We start from the raw sequence: 22217 nt of genomic DNA on the forward strand, positions 1-22217 counted from the left end.
TTATCTTTGTATTATCCTCGGGGATGTAGAGACAAACCCAGATTTTAAACATCAGTTTACGCAGCTTTAGGGCTTATTCCTGTGTCAAATCCAAATATGAAAATCTATTTAAAAAATCTAATTTTAAGCATTTTAAAAATATTATTTACACTGTAACTGTAGTTTCACTGTTAACTCTTCTTTTGTGTTACTTTGAGGGCAGAATAACAAGCAGCTCTTTTGCATGCATTTCCTCCCTCTCTCTTAATTTTCTCTTATTAATATTGAAAGCATATTCTGAAATGTCCTTGTCACCAGAGGACATTGTTTACTGTGTGCTGGTGAACAACGTCCTCTGGCAGCAGAAAACAACAACTTTTTGACGTGCTGAAACCAATTTACTGCTTAAAAAAGCTTTTTTACTAGCAAAAGAATTTACCACCTTTTTTTAAAATGATGTAAATTCACAGTAAAAATCATAGTTAGTAATGCTAATCTGATATACAGCAGGTTATATGATGATTTAAATTAAGCATAAACACTATTAACATGCATTGGCTGTCTTTATTATAATTATCACTAACTCTATTGTTTTAACCGACTTCTTCATTTGCCACGACATCATTGGTTATACTTCTGTATACAGTGACACAGCAAGAAAAATCGTTTGTTACTAAGAGACAAGAAAGGGAGTAAGAGGTTAAATGAGGAGGGACTGTGAAAAGAAGAAGCACTGTGAGGCAGGGAGGGAGGAGGTGAAGGTGGAGAGGAGAAGTGGTATGAGATGGAGAGGGGGGAAGGAGGAGCGGGAGGAGGAGGAGGAGGAGAAGGAGGAGGAGGAGGTGGTGGCGGTAGTGGGGGCATTGCAGGAAGATGATGTCATGTATTTAGGCTGATTGCTGAGAGCAGTGAAGCCATAAGCAAAGTACAAGCCACAGACAAACACACAACCACACATTAAGAGCTCACACAGGCCTAACCTGCTCACTGTGCACCACACAGGCCCAATTACTTTCTCAATGTGTGTGTGTGTGTGTGTGTGTGTGTGTGTGTGTGTGTGTGTGTGTGTAATGTCCTCTTTCTTGAAGTTCAGGGTATATGATCTCAGAGTGAGGCCGATTAGAAATTGATAGTGACAGGATGTTCTCTGGACACACACACACACACACACACACATATGGAATGATAGCAACCAGGATTTTGGACTAACTCTCTCTCTCTTAAGTGAAAACATACACACACACACAAAGTCTTACATATATTTTGGTGGAACTGTAGTTTTTTTGCTAAAAAAAAGTATCCTGGCTGCAGTTTAGGGGTGGAAATGTCTCTGTGTGTGTGTTTGTGTGTGTGTGTGAGTGTGTGTGTGTGCGCACGCTGGCTGCAAGCAGGGGAATTTCCTGTGGAGGGTTAAGTAAAGATTGATTGGCTAGGAGGGCTAGGGGCTCGTCCGACGGAGAACGACGATTGGTGCCTTGCAGCTCTGGTATGACGCTTTAGTCCAGGCCTCTCCACCCTCCTCCCCCCTCCCCCCTCTCTGTCTCTCTCCCTTCATCTCTCTCTCTCGTTTTCCCTCCCTCCCTCTCCTCACCTCACATTCCATCTCTCCAGTGCACTTTTTTTTCCAGAAACGCAGATCAAGCAGCAAAGCACAAAGCGATCCTTTGACTCTAAAAATACGACTCTGGGAGTAGGAAAGCCTCACCGAGGACAAAGACAGACCCGGAAAAAAATAAAAAAATTGAATGTAGCTTCAAAAGGAGACACGGCAAAAAGTGAGGAAGCAAAGCATGAGTCCTGTGTTTTTTCCCCCCGAGCGTATTATTGAGAAGGAACAGGCATGTGTGCAGAACATGGAAAATGCTGAATTCTACGACCACCGCTACCTCACTGACTCGTATAGAAGGCATACGAGATCTCGTGCCATGCTCAAGTGAACATATACACTGAGGGCACACACAAGCGACTATCCCCACCCATGCAGAAACACACAAAAGGGGTATAGACACAGACACACACATACGAGACCGATACACACCTGCAGAAAGAACATGTACCCTAAAAATTCCACTGCAGACATATGCAGATGTCTATTTAAATGTTTTCCCCCATCTTTTCATTTGCAGAATGGTATTTATACACATTCCTACAGCCGGTATAAATCTTCCTGACATATTTTCACGGTATGTATCACAGTTTGTGGTGTAAAAATCATGTTTGCCAAGCAAAGATAGAGTCTTTAAGAAGATTTTTACTTATATTAGTGATGGTTGGCTTCACTGGATGATGTAATGTTTAACCAGCTTTTCATAAACTTTTGCATCATTTCATGCAGTATACACAATGTGCACACAGAAATGCTCAAATGTAGAATTTATGTCCATTCCTGCAAAAAAAAAAAAAAATGCATGAAAAGACACGAAAGTTTGCCAAACCCATGCAAGGGTGAACACACACTCGCTATATATACATACACACACATCCTTACCAAGGCCGAGGATGGGGTGGTGCTCCACCAGCGTCCAGGCGTTGTCATCCAGACAGTGGCTCTTGTAGACCAGGAGCTGACAGACATCTCTGGCCGTCATGTCTGCTGGGATCTCCACCACTTTACCAGCCCCATCCTCGCTCCACACCTTCACTATCTGAAAACACACATGGGGATAATGATGGGAATATGTATGTAAGAGCAGCGAAGGTCACGTTGTCAGTGGAAAAGCTGGAAAAAGTCTAATAACAGCCGTGACGCATCGTGCTTTTCGAGAAATCAAATCCACAGAGAAAAGGGAGAAAGCAACAGATCAGGGGTTACATTTACCTCCATAATCAGGCGCTTTGTCAAGTCCACACTTAAAAAGTCCTGTTCATATTATTCTGTTACTCCAACAAGAGAACCACTTAAAAAAAAAACAAAAAAAAAAAACGATGACGTTTAGGAAAGGTCGGCCGGCCCCTGCGCTCTCAGTTCAACCCTTTTGTCCACGGCTCAACCAAACTCACACACACGCACATCCACGAATACGCATGTAGATCTGCTTGTGCACAACCCACAATGACACGTTTTCTGTCGCATCGAACAATACCCGGAGTCGGAGAAGGAAAAAGTAGAAAAAAACATATATTCACACTTGGATGGTGAAATAACACGGTGCATTTACACATGTTGCATTTTGAGTATGTCCTTAAAAATGTCACGGCTGGGAGCAGCAAGTGGGTATAGTTCAAAGCCGAAGTACCTCCCATTGTTGCGCCATTTTGAACCATTTCAGCCAAGTGCCCAAAGCAACATTTAAACCGGGTGTAATTTTGCCTTTTTCGAGTGTGTTGCTCCACGGATAACCATAGACCAGCTGCTTCACACCACTGTATTTGCAGATTCACATACACAGCACCGAGAGATTGCTTTCACATGCAGCGTAATACACAAACACACGATAAATATGAGCAAATGAACATTGGAAAGTGCTTAAAACCCACAAAGACGACTCCGATTGTTTTTCCGTATATCAGAGAGAAGACGTACTGTATGTGTTATGTTTGTGTGTGTATTCTCACACACCCACGTACTTAACATCTTCTGTCCACAGCAGGGATTCTGCTGAAAATTCAGCTGCCCTGCACTTCACACAAAGCCACCGGGAACAACTATTGAAAATTACATGAAACAAGACACAAAGCTGGTGATGTGCGAGGGCCGAGGGGGGGCATGGAAAATTAAGTCGAACAATGGCACCGCGATGTGTGGAAACACACAAAACACCAAAAAACGACAGCAACGGTGGCCTAGAAATGACACAAAACACCACAAGCACCAATACGGCGACACTAAGAGAGACTCCGAATGCAACCACAAACGTCACAGCGCTCTCTGCCCCTGCAAAGCCAGAAGACTCCCTCGTCTCGTCCCACACGCCCCCATTATAAAAAAAAGTAATATCATGACGCATGAGTTTTGTTTTAGAAAAGTTTTAGAAACAGCAAAGAGGAAAAAATGCAAAGATCCTCATCGCTGCAAACTGACAACCACAGAAACACACACGTACACACGCGCAGCTCACGACGGACATCCAGAAAAGAAACGAACACACACAAGTCTCTTACCTCGACAGCCTGAAAGAGGCAACAGTCTGGAGAGCAGGATGGCATTTTCACACTGAGACGCTCTCCAGTGACACAGAGAGACAGAGAGAGAGAGTGAGAGGGAGGGAGGGGGAGGAGGAGGAGGAGAGGAGAGGGAGGAAAGGAAGTCAGGAAGAGAGAGAGAGAGAGAGAGAGAGAGAGGGAGGGAGGGAGAGGGAGGGAGGGACAGATTGGCAAGGAGAATGCAACAGAGGTAAGAGGGAAGAGGGGGGAGGAGGGAGGAAGTGACAGAGGAAGGACGACAGTGAAAGAGAGACAGAGCAAAAGAGAGACAGCCTGCCCCTTCTTCTCGTGCTGGGCAGCATAAAGGCTGAGCTGCGAGGAGTGGTATGAGCTGCCGCTCCTGTCTCCCTCCTCCTCCTCCACCTCCTCCTCCTCACACTGGATTAACCCAGTGTGGGATTTTTAAACGGTGAGCTGCTACCTGTCACGTACTCTACACTCTTATCTTCAGGGCTGCATTCAAATCCCCTCCTCCCGCTCCCCCCCTCCCAAAAAAAAGATCACTGTCAGCTCCTTTTACTGATGGTGCCGTACCAAAAGTAAAAGTCTTTTTCTCCCTAAAACACACCCACAACTCCCCTCACACACACACACACACACACACACATGCACATAGAGAACAAGCTCAATGTACTCAACTACTAAGCCAATCACTGTACACACACATCCCTTATTCTTATGCATCCACTGACATTTCCTTTTGAGCTGCCTGACGGTTTCAATTTCTACCCCCTCCCTCTTTCCCTCTTATCTTCCTCCTCTTCCTCTTCCTCCTCCTCAGCTGTATGTGAAATACTATGCGAGAGTGTTAGGACCAGAGCAACATGTGTAATGTACACTCACAGCTTCGAGGTCACAAAGAAGGCAGATGTACAAAGTTTTTTTAAAAAGCGGAAAAAAAAAACCCAACGTGGGGTGATTGGATCTGAAGTGGTATGGATCACGTGTCGGGCGTTTGGGCTTCACTGAGGGGGTCAAGGGAGGGGTAGAAAAGGAGGGGTAGGAGGGAGGTGGTTGCTCAGCAAATCTGCCTGGCCTCAGGAGAGAGGTAGACAGAGAAAGAGAGAGAGAGAGAGAGGGAGGGAGAGGGAGATAAAGAAAAAGAAGGAGGGGGGTAGTGGTGGGGGGGGGGGGGGTGGTAGAGAAAGAGAAAAGAGGGAGAGCTATGGAGGAATGTCAGTAATGCAATACTGAGTCATAATCAGGCTCATGTGTAGCGCGCAGGCCAACCCAGCTGGCCCCTAATACAGTGTGCATGAGAACTATGAGCGACACGCACACGCACGCACACACGCACACACACACACACACACACACACACACACACACACACACACATTCTCAAAAGAGGAAGACGAAATGTAAACTATGACAACTGGCTCCAGCAGTTTTTTGACTTTACTGCTGAACTTTTTCCTTCAGTCTCACGCGGCAGCTTTGCAGCCATCTGGGGAGGAGTATAACACTTGGCTCTTACTCAGTGTATGTATGTGTATGTGTGTGTGTGTGTGTGTGTGAGTGTGAGGATAATGCATGTTCATGTATGTGATGAGCACATGTGAAAGAAAGGATGGGTGAAGAAGCAGAGAGAAAAACTCACTTTCTCGTTCAGTTCAATCCAAGTTTTCTTTCTTAGTTCTTCTGTACATGTTTTCTTTTGTTTTTGTGCTTGTTCTTTAACTTTCTAACAACTGTTTCTACCCTTCAGGTCCTTAAAATACTTAGCTGTCTTTCCTTAGATCTTTACATGATATACTTTAACTCACCTTGGCTTTTTCCTCCTCTCTCTATTTTCCCTTCCCCCCACTTCCCTCTCTTTCTCCTCCAGGGGAGGGTGAGGGGTGGATTGATTCATTCAGAGTGGAGGGGGGAGGGGTAGTGAGGGGCTCTGCTTACATCTTATCTTTTTATATGCCATCATGTGCTGCCCGGGGATTTTTTTTTAAAATTGTACAGTCAGTTGCCTATTTACAAATCCAGCAGACACAGAGCAACATTTGGGATTATATGTTGTCATGTTTCTGGCCATCTGATGAATTTAAGTCCAACATCCACGCTCCTTTTAGATCTGTTTAGTTTTCAACCAACTTTTGAGGAATATGTCTGAAATATATCTGTTTAGTTGCTAAACGCTCCACTGTGTCCTTAACTTTGCTGTTTGGTGCTGGACAGGTAACAGGTACAGCTGGTTTATCAGAACATTTTTGCCGAAAACAACTACCTGCTGCAGCTGGAAATGATGCTGATGAGAGCTGTGGGAGTGAACAAAAACAGTAAATCTGCAGGCCATACAACCAAAACAATGAGCTGAAAGATGCTAAAACAGAGTAAAGCTGATTGGAACTGCAGAGTCATCTGTGGGTTCATCACTAAGAGCCACACCTTTCACATTAGACGTAGTCATTTTCCCACTTTTGATGTAAAAACATTGATTAGCAGCTTTAATGTATAAGTTACCGGAGCAATTAATAAAATCTTCAAGTTGTTTGTTGTTTTTTTTTTACAAATAATGTAACACATGGTGATATAAAGAACCTATTATTCTATTATAAAAGGCGTGACCTTTTTATTCATAACAAAATATGTTTAATGGCTAAGGAAAGACACATTATCCTGCAGTTATTTTACTACCAGCTGCTACAACCCTCTAAATGATAACTTGTCCGGAGGAGGCTGCCACAGTAGACTAACACACCCATCCCTAATGTCAGCATCTGAACGCTGGTTGGTGGTGACTTCTCTCCCTGGTCTACTCCAGCATCAGTTGTCTTTCATGTCTGTAAGTGGTCAGGTTTCAAGCCAGACAGAGCTGATTAGCTCTGCAGACAGGCCAAACTCAATTTCACCTCACTAGAGCGCCACCACAAAGCCTCACTGAGTGGCTCACCTCCCCACCTCCCCACGACCTAACACTAATACACACACACACACACACACACACACACACACACACACACACACACACACACACACACACACAGTCAGACAAAATGCCTCTGACTGACTGACGGATGTGTACAAGTCAGTTCTAGGAATCCTTTCGCATGTAAGTATCACCCTTAGATTATTAAGTCATGTGGGCAGTTAATTCGATCAATAAAACAAAACATAAGTCAAATTTTGACCTGCCAGATGTAAAAATTTTAAAAAGTAACTTGGGTGGATTAGGCAGAAAAGCTTACACAGTGATTTATTTTTCCATCCACACATCAACATTCATATAATTTGTCTGAAGAGGAAACAAAAAGATCTCCATCCTCAATTCCACAAAAAAATGAATGCCTGTTCAATTGTTTAGTCATGTACAGGATATGATGAATCACATGAAATGAAGAGTATGTCTAAACTCTAATTTTTAAAAGGTTACAATTTGGCTCCTGAACAGTACACTGCTGCTGTCTCAACAGAGAAACCCACAAGTTCTGAGGTCTTTTAAATAATCGATAAAAGATCATTATTTGGCTGCATTTGTTTGTTTGTTTGTTTTATGGGAGTTCTAGTTTGACAGTATGTGACAGATGAAATCCTCAGACAACACATTCAGGCGTGCGTGTGTGTGTGTGTGTGTGTGTGTGTGTGTGTGTGTCAAAGAAGTATATGTTTCCTGAGAAATCACAAAGTTATGTACATCATCACATTGGCACAGCATGTAAAAAAAATCAAAAAGAGAAACTCATAAATCTTCATATTACACACAAACACTCTCCTTCAATAACATTTACTCAGAGATTTGTGTTTTTAACTTATATAGCCATGTCATTATAAGCTTACTCTTTTGAACAAGCATTCTCTGCCATCATTACACGCACAAGCACACACACACACACACACACACACACACATGTTCATGCACTTGATCTGATTGCAGTGGGTCAGCAGACCATTGCGTGCAGAAGTACATCAGCTGACCACAGACAAAGGCGAGGGTATGTGTGACTCAGAGCTTTAGTCTTAAATTAGTTGTCATGACATTGCTACAGTGGATACACCGCGTGGAGACACAGGCTGGATATCTGGGCTGTACATAGAATTGGGATAGTTGTTTATAAATTGTATATATGACTTTATGGATGAGTAGTTGAGAAAGGGGTAGGAACAAATAAGTGTGTACTTCTTCCTACTCCTTTTTGAATATGTAATATTTCATTTGTGTCGTTTTGTTGTTTTACATGTTCGAAATAAAAATTGACTAACACTAACCTAAACAGATTATATAGCCATCAAGTCATCAAGTTTTGTTGTAGGGATGGATCATAAAAAACTAATATTTAACGTTTTGGAGATATTGTCAACTTTTGTAATTTGCTATTTTTCAAGCAAGTGATGCCGTTAATATAATTTGTATGTGCTAAACTTCAGTATTACCCAACCACTAAGAAAAGATTGGCTGCTAAAAACTGCTTTCATTACTACTTTATAGTATTAAATGATACAATGGAGGCAGTATATTATCAAAGTAACACTACCAGATGGAGTGAACTTTAAAAAAGAATCAACAATCTTGTTTAGTCAGATCCAGCAGTTCAGAGTTGTCACACAATAGCTCCACAATGACTGAGAATCCCCACAGACATACTCCACAACAACAACGCTGATTCGAGCAAGGAGGACAGACTATAAAAATGAAGATGGATATAGTCAAACTAGCATCACAATATTAGCACCAGACATGTATTAGACATCAAAGACTCTGTAAACAAGAGGCTCCGGTTATGCTGGAGTTTACAGCCGCAGCTCTGTGAGGCTGCACTTTGGCACAGTGGTGCTTTGAGCTAAATGCTGACGTCAGCATGTTAACATGGTCACAATGACAATGATAACATAATGATGTTTAGCAGGTAATGTTGACTATGAAGTTCTGAAAAGTCAAAGTTCAATCTTCCATCGGCCAACAATGTGTTTTAGACCTTTTTCACGGAAGATGTCTTAACATGCCAGAGTAGAAAAAGCACAGTTGATGGCTGAATTCCATTCAGCTGCTTCTGGTATTGTGCATGCTGGCTCACTGTCGCTGTCCTGGCTTATTGGGACACTTGGATGGAGTCATCGTTAATATTATTAGTAACACCTGTGCTTTTACTACTAGGAGAGGTCAAACTTTCTGCCGTGAAAAGGGTCTATATTGCAGTTATACACAATAATCATCTCTGATAGTCCTCATCTGCTCTCTTGTTCTTTTCCAACTGTTTGTCCCCCCTTCGTGTCCCCCAAACCCATGTCTCACTCATGAACCCTGACGTCACATGACCTTGTGTCCCAGACTGTCCTTTCTGTGTGTATACTGACTGACCGACCAATTGACATCACTACCCCCAGAGTCACACCAACACCCAATTGATCAGACTGTAGACAGCAAAGTATGATTCCTCTTTGTCCATAGTCTGCTTTATCTTTTGTAAAATTTCGCAAGCACCAAATATTTCAATAATCAGACCATGCACTGAATAGCAAACCATGAGAAACTGACTTTTGCACATCCCTTTTTTTTTTATTAAAACCCTCTTTTCTCTTGCCTTCTTCCACAGGGAGGTCGGAGGTCAGGGTCAGCTGCAGAACAGTGAACCCAGAGCTGGAGGGGAACCAGTGTGTTGCTCAAAGCTACTTTAGCACGGTTGCTGTTTGCCAACACACGGGGCTTGAACCTGAATCCTCTGGTTGAAGGATAGTGTCTTTAACCACTGGGGCTCCCTACCGTTCCTGATGTTTGTAATGCCGCCTCTCTGGCCACAAATAAAAGCGAGAATTGCGTTACAGCAGCCGGCATCCTGATGCCAAAGTAAACTCATTTACCCAGTGGTGACAGACAGGACCCGACCAAATCCTTGTGAAAGCCGGGGCAATATGACTGAACTGTATGGTGTAAGACTACCACAACTTGCGTGGGAAATGGCAGCTACAGTCTGACAGCCCAGTGCTAACTTCAGTCAGGCTACTGAATTAGCTTTGCTTAGCAGCTACTAGACCCATTTATAGGGTTAAATAAGATTTACAGGTGGGTATTCCCCTTAACTTATTTATAAAATCCGATGGAGATGCAGCGTCATGTTATCTGTTCATGATACCCTGAGGACAAATCCATTTATGTTATCAAAGGCAACGCGGGCCATAAACCTGTCATGTCACGCACATACTCAGTTTTACTGGCTCATAATGTAAGCTGTGTATCCCAGTGAGAAAGACTGAAGCTTAGTGAAGAATGTTCAGATTCCAACTCAACAGCTGGAGGGAGACTGTGAGAGAGATCCTACGATAAAACCATGCCAATGCAAATACTATGCAACTATGTCTGTAGACCAACGCACGGCACGTCTGAGAGTCTCGTCTGCATTGTTGTGTAAGCCATCCTCAGTGCATCTCGCTGACTGAACCCCTCTCCAGACTACATAACCAAACTGACCTGCACACATCCATGCATACATGTACACAACCATCTTCAATCCATGCATAAGCTAAACTCATATAGCCTCTCTGTTAGCTCACAGAGGATATTACACAACATAGCATGACAACTGAGGTGCTGACGTCTGGAGTTAAAGGCTACGGTGTGGTCAGTCTGCCGCCTGTCTTGCTGAACTTAAGTGATTTGATCAGTGAAGGTCTCATTCAATCATCCGAAGACTAGCCATGGCTGATTTTAAGCATTAAAGCAGATTAAAGTACATGATAGCTCCACACGCATCCAGCGAAGGAGGTCAGTTAATGCTGGTAAGATGTTGAGCAGAGCATGAAAAACTCAATTTAGCATTTTTAGACATTTGTGTATCATTGTCAAGTTAACTAACAATTGCACGCGGTTCAAACCATGCTGGAGATTTTTGCTAGCTTCTATCTCACGCTGGTAGTTTTTGTTTCCCATGATCTCCATCACCTCCACTTGCACATTTATCAGTCTCCCAGCCACCTCCTGCGCTTCTTCGGCCAAAAGGTTTTTCTCTTTTGCTGACGATGATAAACATGATGGAATGTTGGAAGTGATGTTTCCATGTGCCTTTCGCTCCTTCCAGCACGAGCTTTATCGCTGTTCACGCTGGAAGAATAGCACAAGTTCTGCCATTAAGTAGTCTTGAAGAATTTCCTGCCTATTCCAATCTGGTGACATGCCATGAAAAATACAGTAAAGAGGATGCAAAAACTGCCAGTGTTCTGAGTGATCTGTTTGAAAGATGCTGTTGATGTGACATACATAGCGTATGCAAAGCGGCTTTAATGATGCACACAAACATCAAAGTGTAGTTAAAAACACATTCACCAAATACAAAAAATTATGAATCCAAATCTATTCTGTTACAGGTACTGACTGATTATTGGCCCTTTAAGATACACCAGACAATAGTTAAATGAACTGAACTGGGTAAAATGAAGATGTTCTGGGAAAAAGACACACAAGGCTCAAACACAAACAAAAGGCCTTTTGTGGAAACTGCAAACTTGCTCTCTGACTCCAGACCTTGTGAGATGATGTCAACGAAATCACATGTGTATGTGCGTGTCAACTGAATAATGCCACCTGTGTGTGTGTGTGTGTGTGTGTGTGCGCGCGTGTGTTTCCAGCAAGAAAGAGTGAGCATCTAAAATAACTTTTATTGTTCAGGGTGGGCATCCTGAAAACATCTTAGAGAAGGATGGAACATTCCTGGGACAGGAGGCTCTGCCGGGGGAAGGAAGGGCTAGGTTAGGCACAAACACACACGCGCACACACACACACACACACACACACACACACACACACACACACACACACACACACACATACACACTGTGACGCCAAGACCCGACGTGAAAGCGTGTGAACCGGAAATGGGCGCCTGTCTTGCAGATCTGCTGGCAGACGGATTCAGAAGGTTCAGAGAGATCCGACCTGAAAACGTTCCCAGCCATATTCCCGGCTGTGCTACGGAAGTCTGCACTCTGTCTGCAGCGGACACTACTCACCTCCTTCCACAACAAAACATGTCTGTCACTATGTATGTGCGTGTGTGTGTACATGTGATTGATAATGACGCTTCCACAATAACACACACACACACACACACACACACACACACACACAGTCAGATAACCCTGGTTGAGCTGTTGTGTAATGGAAGGAAAGGCTGTACGCAGCCAAAGTCAACACATGCTGCTCTGACCTGAACATAACAGGCCAGTCAGCTGGTTTCAAAACACACACACACACACACACACACACATGCACACACACACGCACGCACACACACACACACACACACACACACACACACACACACACACACAAAGACACACACCCTCTCTCATGACCATGGTGAAATAAAGGACAACAAACGCAATGAGGAGTTCAAAATCTATCATGACCATAGTGGTATTGACCAGTAACAACTTAATATCATATCAGACGTTTAACTGACAAAATGTTTAAATAATACTAAGGTGAACGGTGGGCATTTATTTCCTTATCCTGCAGCATGTAATGTCATGTTCATGTATTTATTTCACTTAGCTAAGTTGCTAAGAAGGTTAATGAAGTTTTCCTTCTACTAACACTGAAAGGTAGCCTCTCAATCAGAAACCTTCCAACACTTGAGCATGCCTGCCTCCTCCAGTGTGTATAATTAGTTGCATTTCAGTGAGTGTTTGTTAGTGCAGGTGAGGTGGTTTAAGTGTACTTACGTGATTGTCAGAGGTCTGGATAGGGCTGAGAACAGGAGAGCCTGCCGGGCTGCAGAGTTCAGGGAAAGGGTTGGGGATGGCCGGCAGCGAGGCTGGACGCAGCTGCTGCTCTTCCTGCAGGCACCTGCAGAGGGAGACACACACACTTGTGTCATGTCCCAGCTGACCAGTGAAAACACTGACAATAGTGTATACATATGGTCATGGGAATCATTTGGGTATGACAAGGTATGATCACACACGTGCGGTATATAAGATTTAAAAAGTTCATTTCACCTTTGATGTTTGAAAGCAAACACTTCCAGAGTTTTGGAAATAAAAAGTTGTTACTTCAGCATTCTGGAGCAAAACTTCTGGTGACAACAATTTATTGTAACATTGAACAAATAAAGTTATTTTTTCTGCTTCAACAAAAATGCAAAATAATTTATTCATGGAGATCAATAAAAAGACACTAAGGGCCAAAATTTGGTGCCAGGTGATACTACGGTAGATGATCATGGTGAAAACCCAAAATGATCTAAACTAAAACAACAGTAACATCAATAAACTACAAGCGAAGTTAACACCAATTTCTAATGAATCAGATTTCAAAGAGCATCTTATTCTTAAGATTTACTGCTTTCAACTGGATTTTAGCAATCATAATCTGGCATTTACTGGTGATTACGAAATAAAACTTCAATTGCAGTGAGGGAAAAGGGCTTCCAGAGGCCCAATGAGAAACAGCATAAAGACAGCTGGAAGCAGCTTGCTTGCAATAACTGAATATTTAAAGCTTCTGATACACACAAATCAACAAAAGCACACAGAAAGCAAAGACAAACAGACGAAGTGGCTCTTCCTCAGGCGATGCTGTCTTTAATACATATTTTCATTCCTGCAAGCACAGGGCTTCTAGTTGTCTTCATGTTGAGTATAAAACAGTGAAAACAATGCAGAGGGTTGGTACTATGTACCTGACAGCCTGGATGTGCATGGGCTGAGAGTGTCGCAGCCTCTCCCTGGAGGGGGAGGAAGTGGGTATGGGTGGGGTGTGACGCCGGTGGGCCTGGCCATGTCCCGGGTAGGCAACGTGAATGTGGTGGTGGTGGTGGTGCGGAGTGTGTGCATGGCCGTTGTTCAGGAGTAGCGCAGTGTCCGTTGTAGAGTACACACTCTCCATGGAAGAGTTCATCTCATTCACAAGTTGCTCCAGATCCACGTCATCGTCTGCGGAGGCGGGTGGGCGGCGGGGTGGGAAATGTGGAGAAAGGTGGAGAAACAGAAAGGTGAGTGACAGTGACAGTGACAGTGACAGTGAAAGTTGCAGGACTGCAGATATCCACTAGGTGTCGCCTCAGTGTGTATCAGTGAAAGATTATTTTAAAACCATCTACAACCAGCTGACAGCCATTAAAATCATCCTTCACAGACTGTGGTGCAAAAGAGATTAAACTTAAGCGGCCAGGTTTAGTGATAAAGAAAACAGAGCTACAGAAGACCTGAAATGATTACACAATTATTCATGTTTTCTCTCAGCAGTCTTCACAGTGGATATGAAAGGCTTAGTAAAGGTAAAATAGGACCAGCTGCAAAGTCTGGCAATGCACATTTCTACATATCTAGCCATTTGTCTTTTCTTGTATTTCTACCACATTTATAAACAGAAGGAGTACTATGAAAGCCAATTAGCTGTGTGATTCATGAAGGGTGACCAGACATCATCCTTTAATTTGTACAGCATAAGATTTTGACCTTTTGTCCATATTTTTTTGTGCAGACAGAGACAATGCCCCAGCATTCAGACTGGCACCTTTAATAAGTCATAATTTGACATGGTCATTTGCCAGAGGCACACTGTGGCCCCGAACCAACAAGCATGAGAGCAGAGAGAGAGCACACAGCTTTGTTTTGAGGTTTCACTCCTCCTCGTGTTGGATTTCATTTTGGTTTGGATTTCTTCCAATGGCTGTGTAGTACACTGACTCTCTGCTTGCCATTGGTGCGACTATGTGACGCCTGTCATTCAAGGGGCTGTGGTGTCTATCAGACACTGGAAGTTGGATCCAATAGTCACCCACAGACCAACAACCAACCAAACCAAACCAAACCAGGGTGAAAGGGTCTCCAGGACTGCTCTAATAAGACAGTCAATAAGGCAGTGATCTTGTCTTTTAACTTGATTAAGAAGGTAAGCTACTCTAAGTGTTTTGATGATGTGTTCTTCATTCATATCTTTTTTTTCTTGCAAGTTGTATAAACAGACATTTTGCGATAAAATCATATGCCCTTCAGGGGCTGTAGACTGCAACTACTATTTACTACTGTAGAGGCAAATGGCAATTTATTTTCTAAATCTAAACTGCTAACAATATAATGTGTACAGTGTATGGGGATAAGTGTGCTAGTGGGATAGAAATGTCTCTAATAAAGCCAGTTTTAGGTTAAGGGCAAAATAAAAGCTAAACATTTAGTAAGACCTTTGAATGTCCTCACAAGGCCACTATGTCCCAATATGTTTCTGTGTGTATGTGTGTTGTCCAAGGCCCTTTGGTCCTATGTGCGTCCCACCCCAACACCACACACAGAATTCCTGACATTCCTGAAGGAAAAAATTACAGCACTCGGGGAACGCACACCAGCCTGTTCATGGCACATGGTGACCAAATGATCAGAACAAAGTAGGGCACCAAAACACACGCAAATACACACAGAAGAGCCCAGGACACCATGTACACTATGCAGTGCTGATGAGCATGTGCATGTAATTATACAGGAGAATGAGAAGTGTACTGCGTGGACACACACATACACACATTGAACATACATGCTGAGACTACACGGTGGAAAAGAAGCCACTGTAACCAAAACAGCAGGAGTCGGCCGGTCTGATCTCAGATCACAAAGAGGTACGCATGACACAAATACACACACATATATACACACAAAGAGGACAGTCTAGGACACAAGGTCATGTGATGTCAGGATTCATGAGTGGGACATGGGCTGTGGGGACACGAGGGGTGGAGACACAGTTGGAAAAGAACAAGAGAGCAGATGAGGACTGTCAAAGATACTTATAATGTATAACTGCAATATAGATCTTTGTCACAGCAGAGAGTTCGACTTCTCATAGTAGTAAAAGCACAGGTGTTACTGATAATATTAACAGACTGCATTCAAGTGTTCAAGAATTCAGCCAATATTCATCTTATTAATTACAACTGTGCTTTTTCTACTCTGGTATGTTAAGATATCTTCTGTCAAAAAGGGTCTATTACACATTGATGGCTGCAGATAGAAGATAACTTTGACTTTTCAGAACTTCAATATCCACAAATCTTGTGATGTGATATTAACGAAAAACAAGAATCCTAATCTTCCATAAAGAAGAGAGTCAGAGAGGGTACAAGTGGATACATGCTTTATAGGCACGCTAGCAGGCCATAAGAATCACAGTGTCCATCAGCCCACCACTTTCCAGACTGTAATATCTCAACTAATGGATGGATTGCTATGAAATTTTGTACAGAAATTAATGGTCTCCAGATGATGAAGCCTACCAACTTTGGGGATCCCCTGATATTTCCTCTAGTGCCACTATAAAGTTCATATTTTTGGTTTTGAGTGAAATGTCTCAACAACTAATGAATGGATTGCCATGAATTTTTGGTCATTCATGCCCTATCTTAGGATGAATTGTAATAACTTTACTGATGTCCTGACCATTCATCTTGCACCATCATCAGGTCAAAATTGCAAATTGTCCAATACTGGTTAAAAATACCTGCAAAACTAATGAAATTCTCATCAGATTCAATGGTACTTGGCATTTAGTGCTATTTAGCAAACGTTTAATATATTTTTTTGTAATTCAAGGTCCAAAGATGTCTTAAAATTTCTTCATTTTTAAGAAGGCAGACACTAAATTTTGTTATCTACAAAAACAATGAGGACAGCTTTCCTGCTCAGCAAACCGCAGCTAATATTGTTATTTCAGCTGTCATGCTTTCAGATATTTCTGCTTACTTGTAAGATTAAATTAACTGGAAAGTCCTCCTTCTTCTGAACAAAATGAAGTATAGCACTCCATGGTTTTGGAGAAATGTGATTGACTAAAGAGCTGCACTAATCATAAATGATTGTGATTCTATAGTGCAACATGCAGGAAAATCACATTGAACTATTTAGAAATGCTCTTGGTATTACCCTTGCACTGTGTAGTCTATAAGTTACTCTATGAAGATTTCAAGGGGGAAAAACAAAAGTAGGCCTTTGTAAAGAGGGTTGTTGTTTGCACTCTTCCACTGTTCCAGCAGCTATGTTCATATTCAGCCATATCTGCCTGATGTTATTCGTCATAGTATTTAATGTAACACCAGACCTACACAGGCCTACATTGGCATCATCTGTTCAAATTAGTGGAACATCTTCTGGAGTTAATTTCAAATTCATCATCACCCTTAACTGTGTTGCACAAGAGCCAGAAGAAGGCACGCACACGTGCGCACTAATGATTTTAAAACTATGAGGTACCACCTGCCTGCCTGATTTTGGACCAGGAAAAACCCTGTTCAAGTGGTACCATTTAAAACCAATATTTCATTAGGCTATCATCTTACTTTTTGGGAATTGGAAAGTTTTCTCTCTTGCAGCTCTTCTCTGTTACAGCACCACTTTCTGATTGAAGCTGATAAGCCGGCTGGAGTTTTACATAAAAATTTAGCCTAGTGCAGCTTTAAGAGGATAATGATAGTATCATTGGCATTCCTCTCCCTCCTCCCGTTGCTGGCTTGGCCAACACTGCACTGCTGGCTTCAGGCAGGGAAGCCAGAGGACATATAGCATGAAAATGTCTTCTCCCTCTCCTCTACACACAGTGACTTTGAATGTAGATGAACTGCTACAGCAGTCCGGCTAGCATCTGACTACAAAACCTACCGTACAACCACGGCCAATTCATTCCTCTAAGATCCCAGAATACTCTGAACGAGTGTTCTCTGTCCCTGGCCACGACAACCTGCAATCATTGATTGGCAGTCTAGAGGTCAAAGAAGAGAGCTGGACGTTCAGGTTTTCAAGGGAAAAGTGAAATTAACTTTCTTTATATGCAATAAAAATTCTCCAGTTACATTTAGCTTAAAAATGCAGCCGCATCAATGCTTTTATAATCTACGAGATCACTTTGCATTTTTGTATTTGCCTTGTGTTTGTGTTAGTGTATTCACATTTTGCATTGTGGGATGTCCATGTCTTTCTTATGGACAATATAGTGAGAGTGAAACTTAGTGAGGTCTGAGATCTCAATTACCAAACATAATGGGCAAATGTGGATGTGTAAAGTGATTAATGCTTTTCTCTCTTGACAATCATTACCGAGATGCAAGCTACTAAATCTTTAAGTCGCCAGTTATGAGTAATACCCAACAAGTCTATAGTTACTGAGCAGCTCAGTGAATTCACTATTGAAGTGAAGCAGGGCGAATCTGGAGGAGAATACACAAATCTAATTAAGAAAAAATTAAAAACAAAACATTAAATCTGGCATAGAATACTGCCCGACATACAGTGGGGTCCAAAAGTCTGACTTTTGGACCCCACATGCAGCCAATCTTATGGTAAGTATCAAGACATGTCATCAGATCATCAAACGACATGCCTAGCATAAATGAAGGGCAGGTAACCTGAGCTGGGCATGGTCTAAATATACAGCACGTCCATCAGTGAGGTTTATGTGATGTTTCTCTGTAGGGCAAAGTCAGAATGAAACAGTAGCTGGGTGACTTTGCCAGCGACTTGTTGGTTTTCACTGGAGTCATCTTCTTTTTTTTGTGCAAAACAAATCATCAGGGAAACTTCAGTTGGTTGTAGATGAATGGCAGATATATTGACACCTAAAAAAAAGTCACCTTGAATACAATGAAGAATTCTACATTCTACTGATAAACACAGCTGTCTTATCTACATTTTTTTAGCTAATAACTAACTGCATCAGGTCTTTTTATCAGAACTTTGACTTTTTGACACAAATCACATAATTCTTCTCTTGTATGCACATTCATTTCACCTGACCACACATGATATAAATGAATGAATGTCTGGGTTTGTCACCTGTTAGTTTACACGCAGCTTGATGCAATTCAATAATGCATAATAATGACAACCTATATGTAGACCCAAACATATAGTTCAAAGCCTTTTTCACAATCAAAGCCACAACTATTGTCTATGTGTGGATTTTTTAGTTTTTACAATCTAGCACTTCTAAGAGGAATATTATGCTTTTTGTGGTTTTCTGTTATTCATATACTGTTGTGATGTCAGATATCTATGCTAAACATGATCAAAGTTCCAAAACTTGGGGTTAACGTATGTAGAAATGCTGCCTACAAGTCAAAAGCCAGGGTTTCAACCTGCTCTGAACGCTTTGTTTATGATGTTTTTTTCTACTTTGCCGACAAGCTGACATCAGCTCATGGCCAATGCCCATAAACGGCCGTCCATTCAGTAGCCTTTGTTGCTAAGGTTGTTCCTTGTGTTGTTTGCATTGTCCACCCTCATATCTTCAGATTAATTTGAGAAGTTGACATTTCAAGTAAAGAGTGAGAAAAAGTAGCAAAATCCTACTACTATAGTTTGTTGCATGTTTTGTTGACGTAGCTTCCCGAGCAGCCAGAAGTCAGCTGTGAGCTTCCAGAAGCTGACCAATCAGTGGGCTCATTGGAAGTTAAAGAGACAGGAGCTAAAACGGCCTGTTTCAGACAGAAGCTGAACTGAGGGGCTGCATAAAGGGCCATTATAAGATGAATAAGGAGTTTTTTTTAACTGTGAATCATGCAAAGATATTCCAGTAGAGCCCCAGAATATAAATATAGACCTGGAAATGTGCATAATATGTCCCCTTTAATTTTACTTTTTTCCCTCAACTTTTCTTGTCATCTTCTACTTTAGTTAGTCCTCCAGGATTACTTTTACAATTACTTTTACAACTAAAAGCAAGCCACAGCATTGCATTCTGGTATATTGAGGCTACTGTCTGTAGACAAATTAGTATCTTGACCACTAAAATATGCTCTGAAAAAAACTACTTAAATGTCTGCTTTCTCTATATAGAAACCTTTACTTTTTTATTCTGGTGGATGAACTGCAACAACTAAAACCTGATGTTTGTTGTTGAGGTTTTACATCACAGGAACTGACTGACTTGAGTGTAGCAGCAGCTGAAATACCTTAACTTGATGTCTCATCATCTACACTTCACTAAGTATTTGAGGGAATAAGAAAATACTATACACTACCAAACAACCTAGAAATGCTAGTAACTGGATATCAAATGCATATAATTGTTCTCAGTGTTGCTGTGTGACTGTAGAAAACCTCCTCTAATCACTGTGGGATCGTCTGCGGTGTCACTGCCTGCTTTCGAGTATGAACCTGCATACCTTCTACTATCTCCGCCCCTGCCCCACAGACCTATGGCCTACTTACTATAAACTCCCCTTTGCCCGGCACTGGCTGATCTACAGGCCTATATAAACACCCCATCTAGTTACCCCATTCACATGAAGCCATATTTACAATACTCTCACACGAGCATGACCACCACACATCAGCAGAGCAGACAATCCAGTAAACCACCAACCCAAGGGAGAAAAAAAAGGAGGTCGGGGAGTGAGGATTTACAACCTCTCCTCTCCTCAGGTTGGCTGCTTTCCAAAAAGATTCCCAAGATTTTCCACAACGGCTGAAGGGATCTCTGGGAATATATTGGGAGCAGGTTAACGCATGTGTGTGTGTGTGTGTTAGGGTGGTGGGGGTAGAAAAGTGCTGAGCTGTGCTAAAAACGGTGGGGAAAACACTTATAACACTCTATAACCTCTCCAATGAGAAAGCAGAGCCTGCAGTGATGAAGGGAGACAATGTCCTAGATGGAGAAAGAGATAGAGAAGGAGAGGGGGGGATTTCTAGGAAGACAGGAAGAGCATTAAGTGTGCCAGCAAATAGGTTTTGGCAGCAGACAGATCCCATAAAGTAAGCAATGGAAGAAATGGAAAAGGTGTGTGAAATATGAACAAAACTGTGTCATCCATCATCTATAACATAAAGAATAGATTGGCCATATTTCATATTTTGAATAAAATTTGTATTTTGAATAGAGACTAGAGGAGTTACCATGGTGATGTGGAAAGTTTTGATTGGCCGAGCGCTGAAAGCCTGGAACAATCAGCTCCTCGGGCCTGCGAGAGGAAGTGCGGTCCATGCCTTCCTGTCAAAAAGAAAAAGGCAGAAAAAAAAAGATTTATTTTAAAAGACCATGCGGTAAAAAAAAACCATGCAGTGGCTTTAAGATGTCAGATATTTTAGTGAAGTAAAACACAACGTGTCATTTTCACAGGGTTCAGAGGGTCAGACAAAGGGTGGGTTCATGCTTCTGCTCTCGAGGAACATTAAGCCTCAAGTTCAGAGACCAGTGACACTTTGACCCTGTAGCACTGTGACTTTGTGACCCCCTGACCTTTCGTTCTCTGTTTCTCTTTCACACACACAGACAAGGACACACACTTTTACTCTCTGCATCAAGTTCTCACATGAAACTTGCATCAGGTACTGATTTGTGTGTCAAAAAAAGAAACCAAAAAGAAAAAAAAACGCAGATCAATCATTTTTAGAGCAAAAACATACCAGCTCAGGCACACTTATACAATCTCACACGTCTGGAGACGCACGCACACATGGCTAAGTTCCTCACACATTGTCTAATTTGAAGCAGCCTCAAGGCAAGAAAGCTGCAGAGGAGAAAGGATGGAAAAAGGCCAAAGAAATTTTCAATCTTCCCTTTTCCAGGAAAAAGAAGAACGCGGAAGCATTGCTTCCAGGAACTGCTCGTGGCCAGAGGTCCTGTTGTGCATGTATGCACATACACACACACTTGAAGCTCCCCTCAGTGCTTCGAAAACATCCATAAATGCCCAGAGTAAGATTTATAGCTCTGAGAAGCAGCAGCCAAAAGCTTTCCAAGGAAGGCAACTTGGCTGCAGGGCCTGTGGGCTGACAGAGAAAGTCTGCAGTCTGCAGGCCTCAGCTAAAGCTGGAGATACAGCTACCTGTCCACTAAACTCCCTCTGATATACAATATATCTCAGTCATCATGTGAGAGAGACATGCAAGCCAACATGCACACAACAGTGAGCATTATTCCAAAGAAGTGGACTCCTGCTCACACAGACATGATAAACTAGGGTCCACTGCAGGATCCACTGATAGGTCCATCATTACAAACTGATGTTGCATGGCCAAGCATTGTTCAAACACATTATTTTACATTCCAGTGAAGATCCCAAAGTTTCTTAAAGGATAGTTCTGTGTCATTTTATGAAACACTTTTATTCGCTTTATGGCAAAGAGTAAGATGAGAAGATCAATACCGCTCTCATATCTGTCCATTAAACATGACGGCCAGCAGTTT

At 42.2% G+C, this 22217-nt stretch overlaps 1 protein-coding gene across 7 annotated transcripts in view; it reads right to left on the reverse strand.

Annotated features, from left to right (window-relative positions):
- LOC122969807 (growth factor receptor-bound protein 10-like) overlaps positions 1-22217 on the reverse strand; it is a 47981-nt gene that overhangs the window by 12026 nt on the left and 13738 nt on the right. For 4 of the 7 annotated variants that reach the window (XM_044335791.1, XM_044335790.1, XM_044335792.1 and 1 more), the window contains 4 exons: positions 20924-21017; positions 13729-13981; positions 12770-12893; positions 2468-2624 (listed from right to left, as the gene is read on the reverse strand). In XM_044335791.1, coding sequence (XP_044191726.1) covers positions 2468-2624; positions 12770-12893; positions 13729-13981; positions 20924-21017 — 628 coding nt within the window. Of the gene's footprint in view, positions 1-2467; positions 2625-4080; positions 4207-12769; positions 12894-13728; positions 13982-20923; positions 21018-22217 lie in introns of those variants that run through there. The other 3 variants (XM_044335793.1, XM_044335794.1, XM_044335795.1) reach the window with 3 other exon arrangements.

This window comes from Thunnus albacares, chromosome 19, assembly GCF_914725855.1.
Source record: "Thunnus albacares chromosome 19, fThuAlb1.1, whole genome shotgun sequence".
In the NCBI taxonomy this organism is placed as follows: domain Eukaryota; kingdom Metazoa; phylum Chordata; class Actinopteri; order Scombriformes; family Scombridae; genus Thunnus; species Thunnus albacares.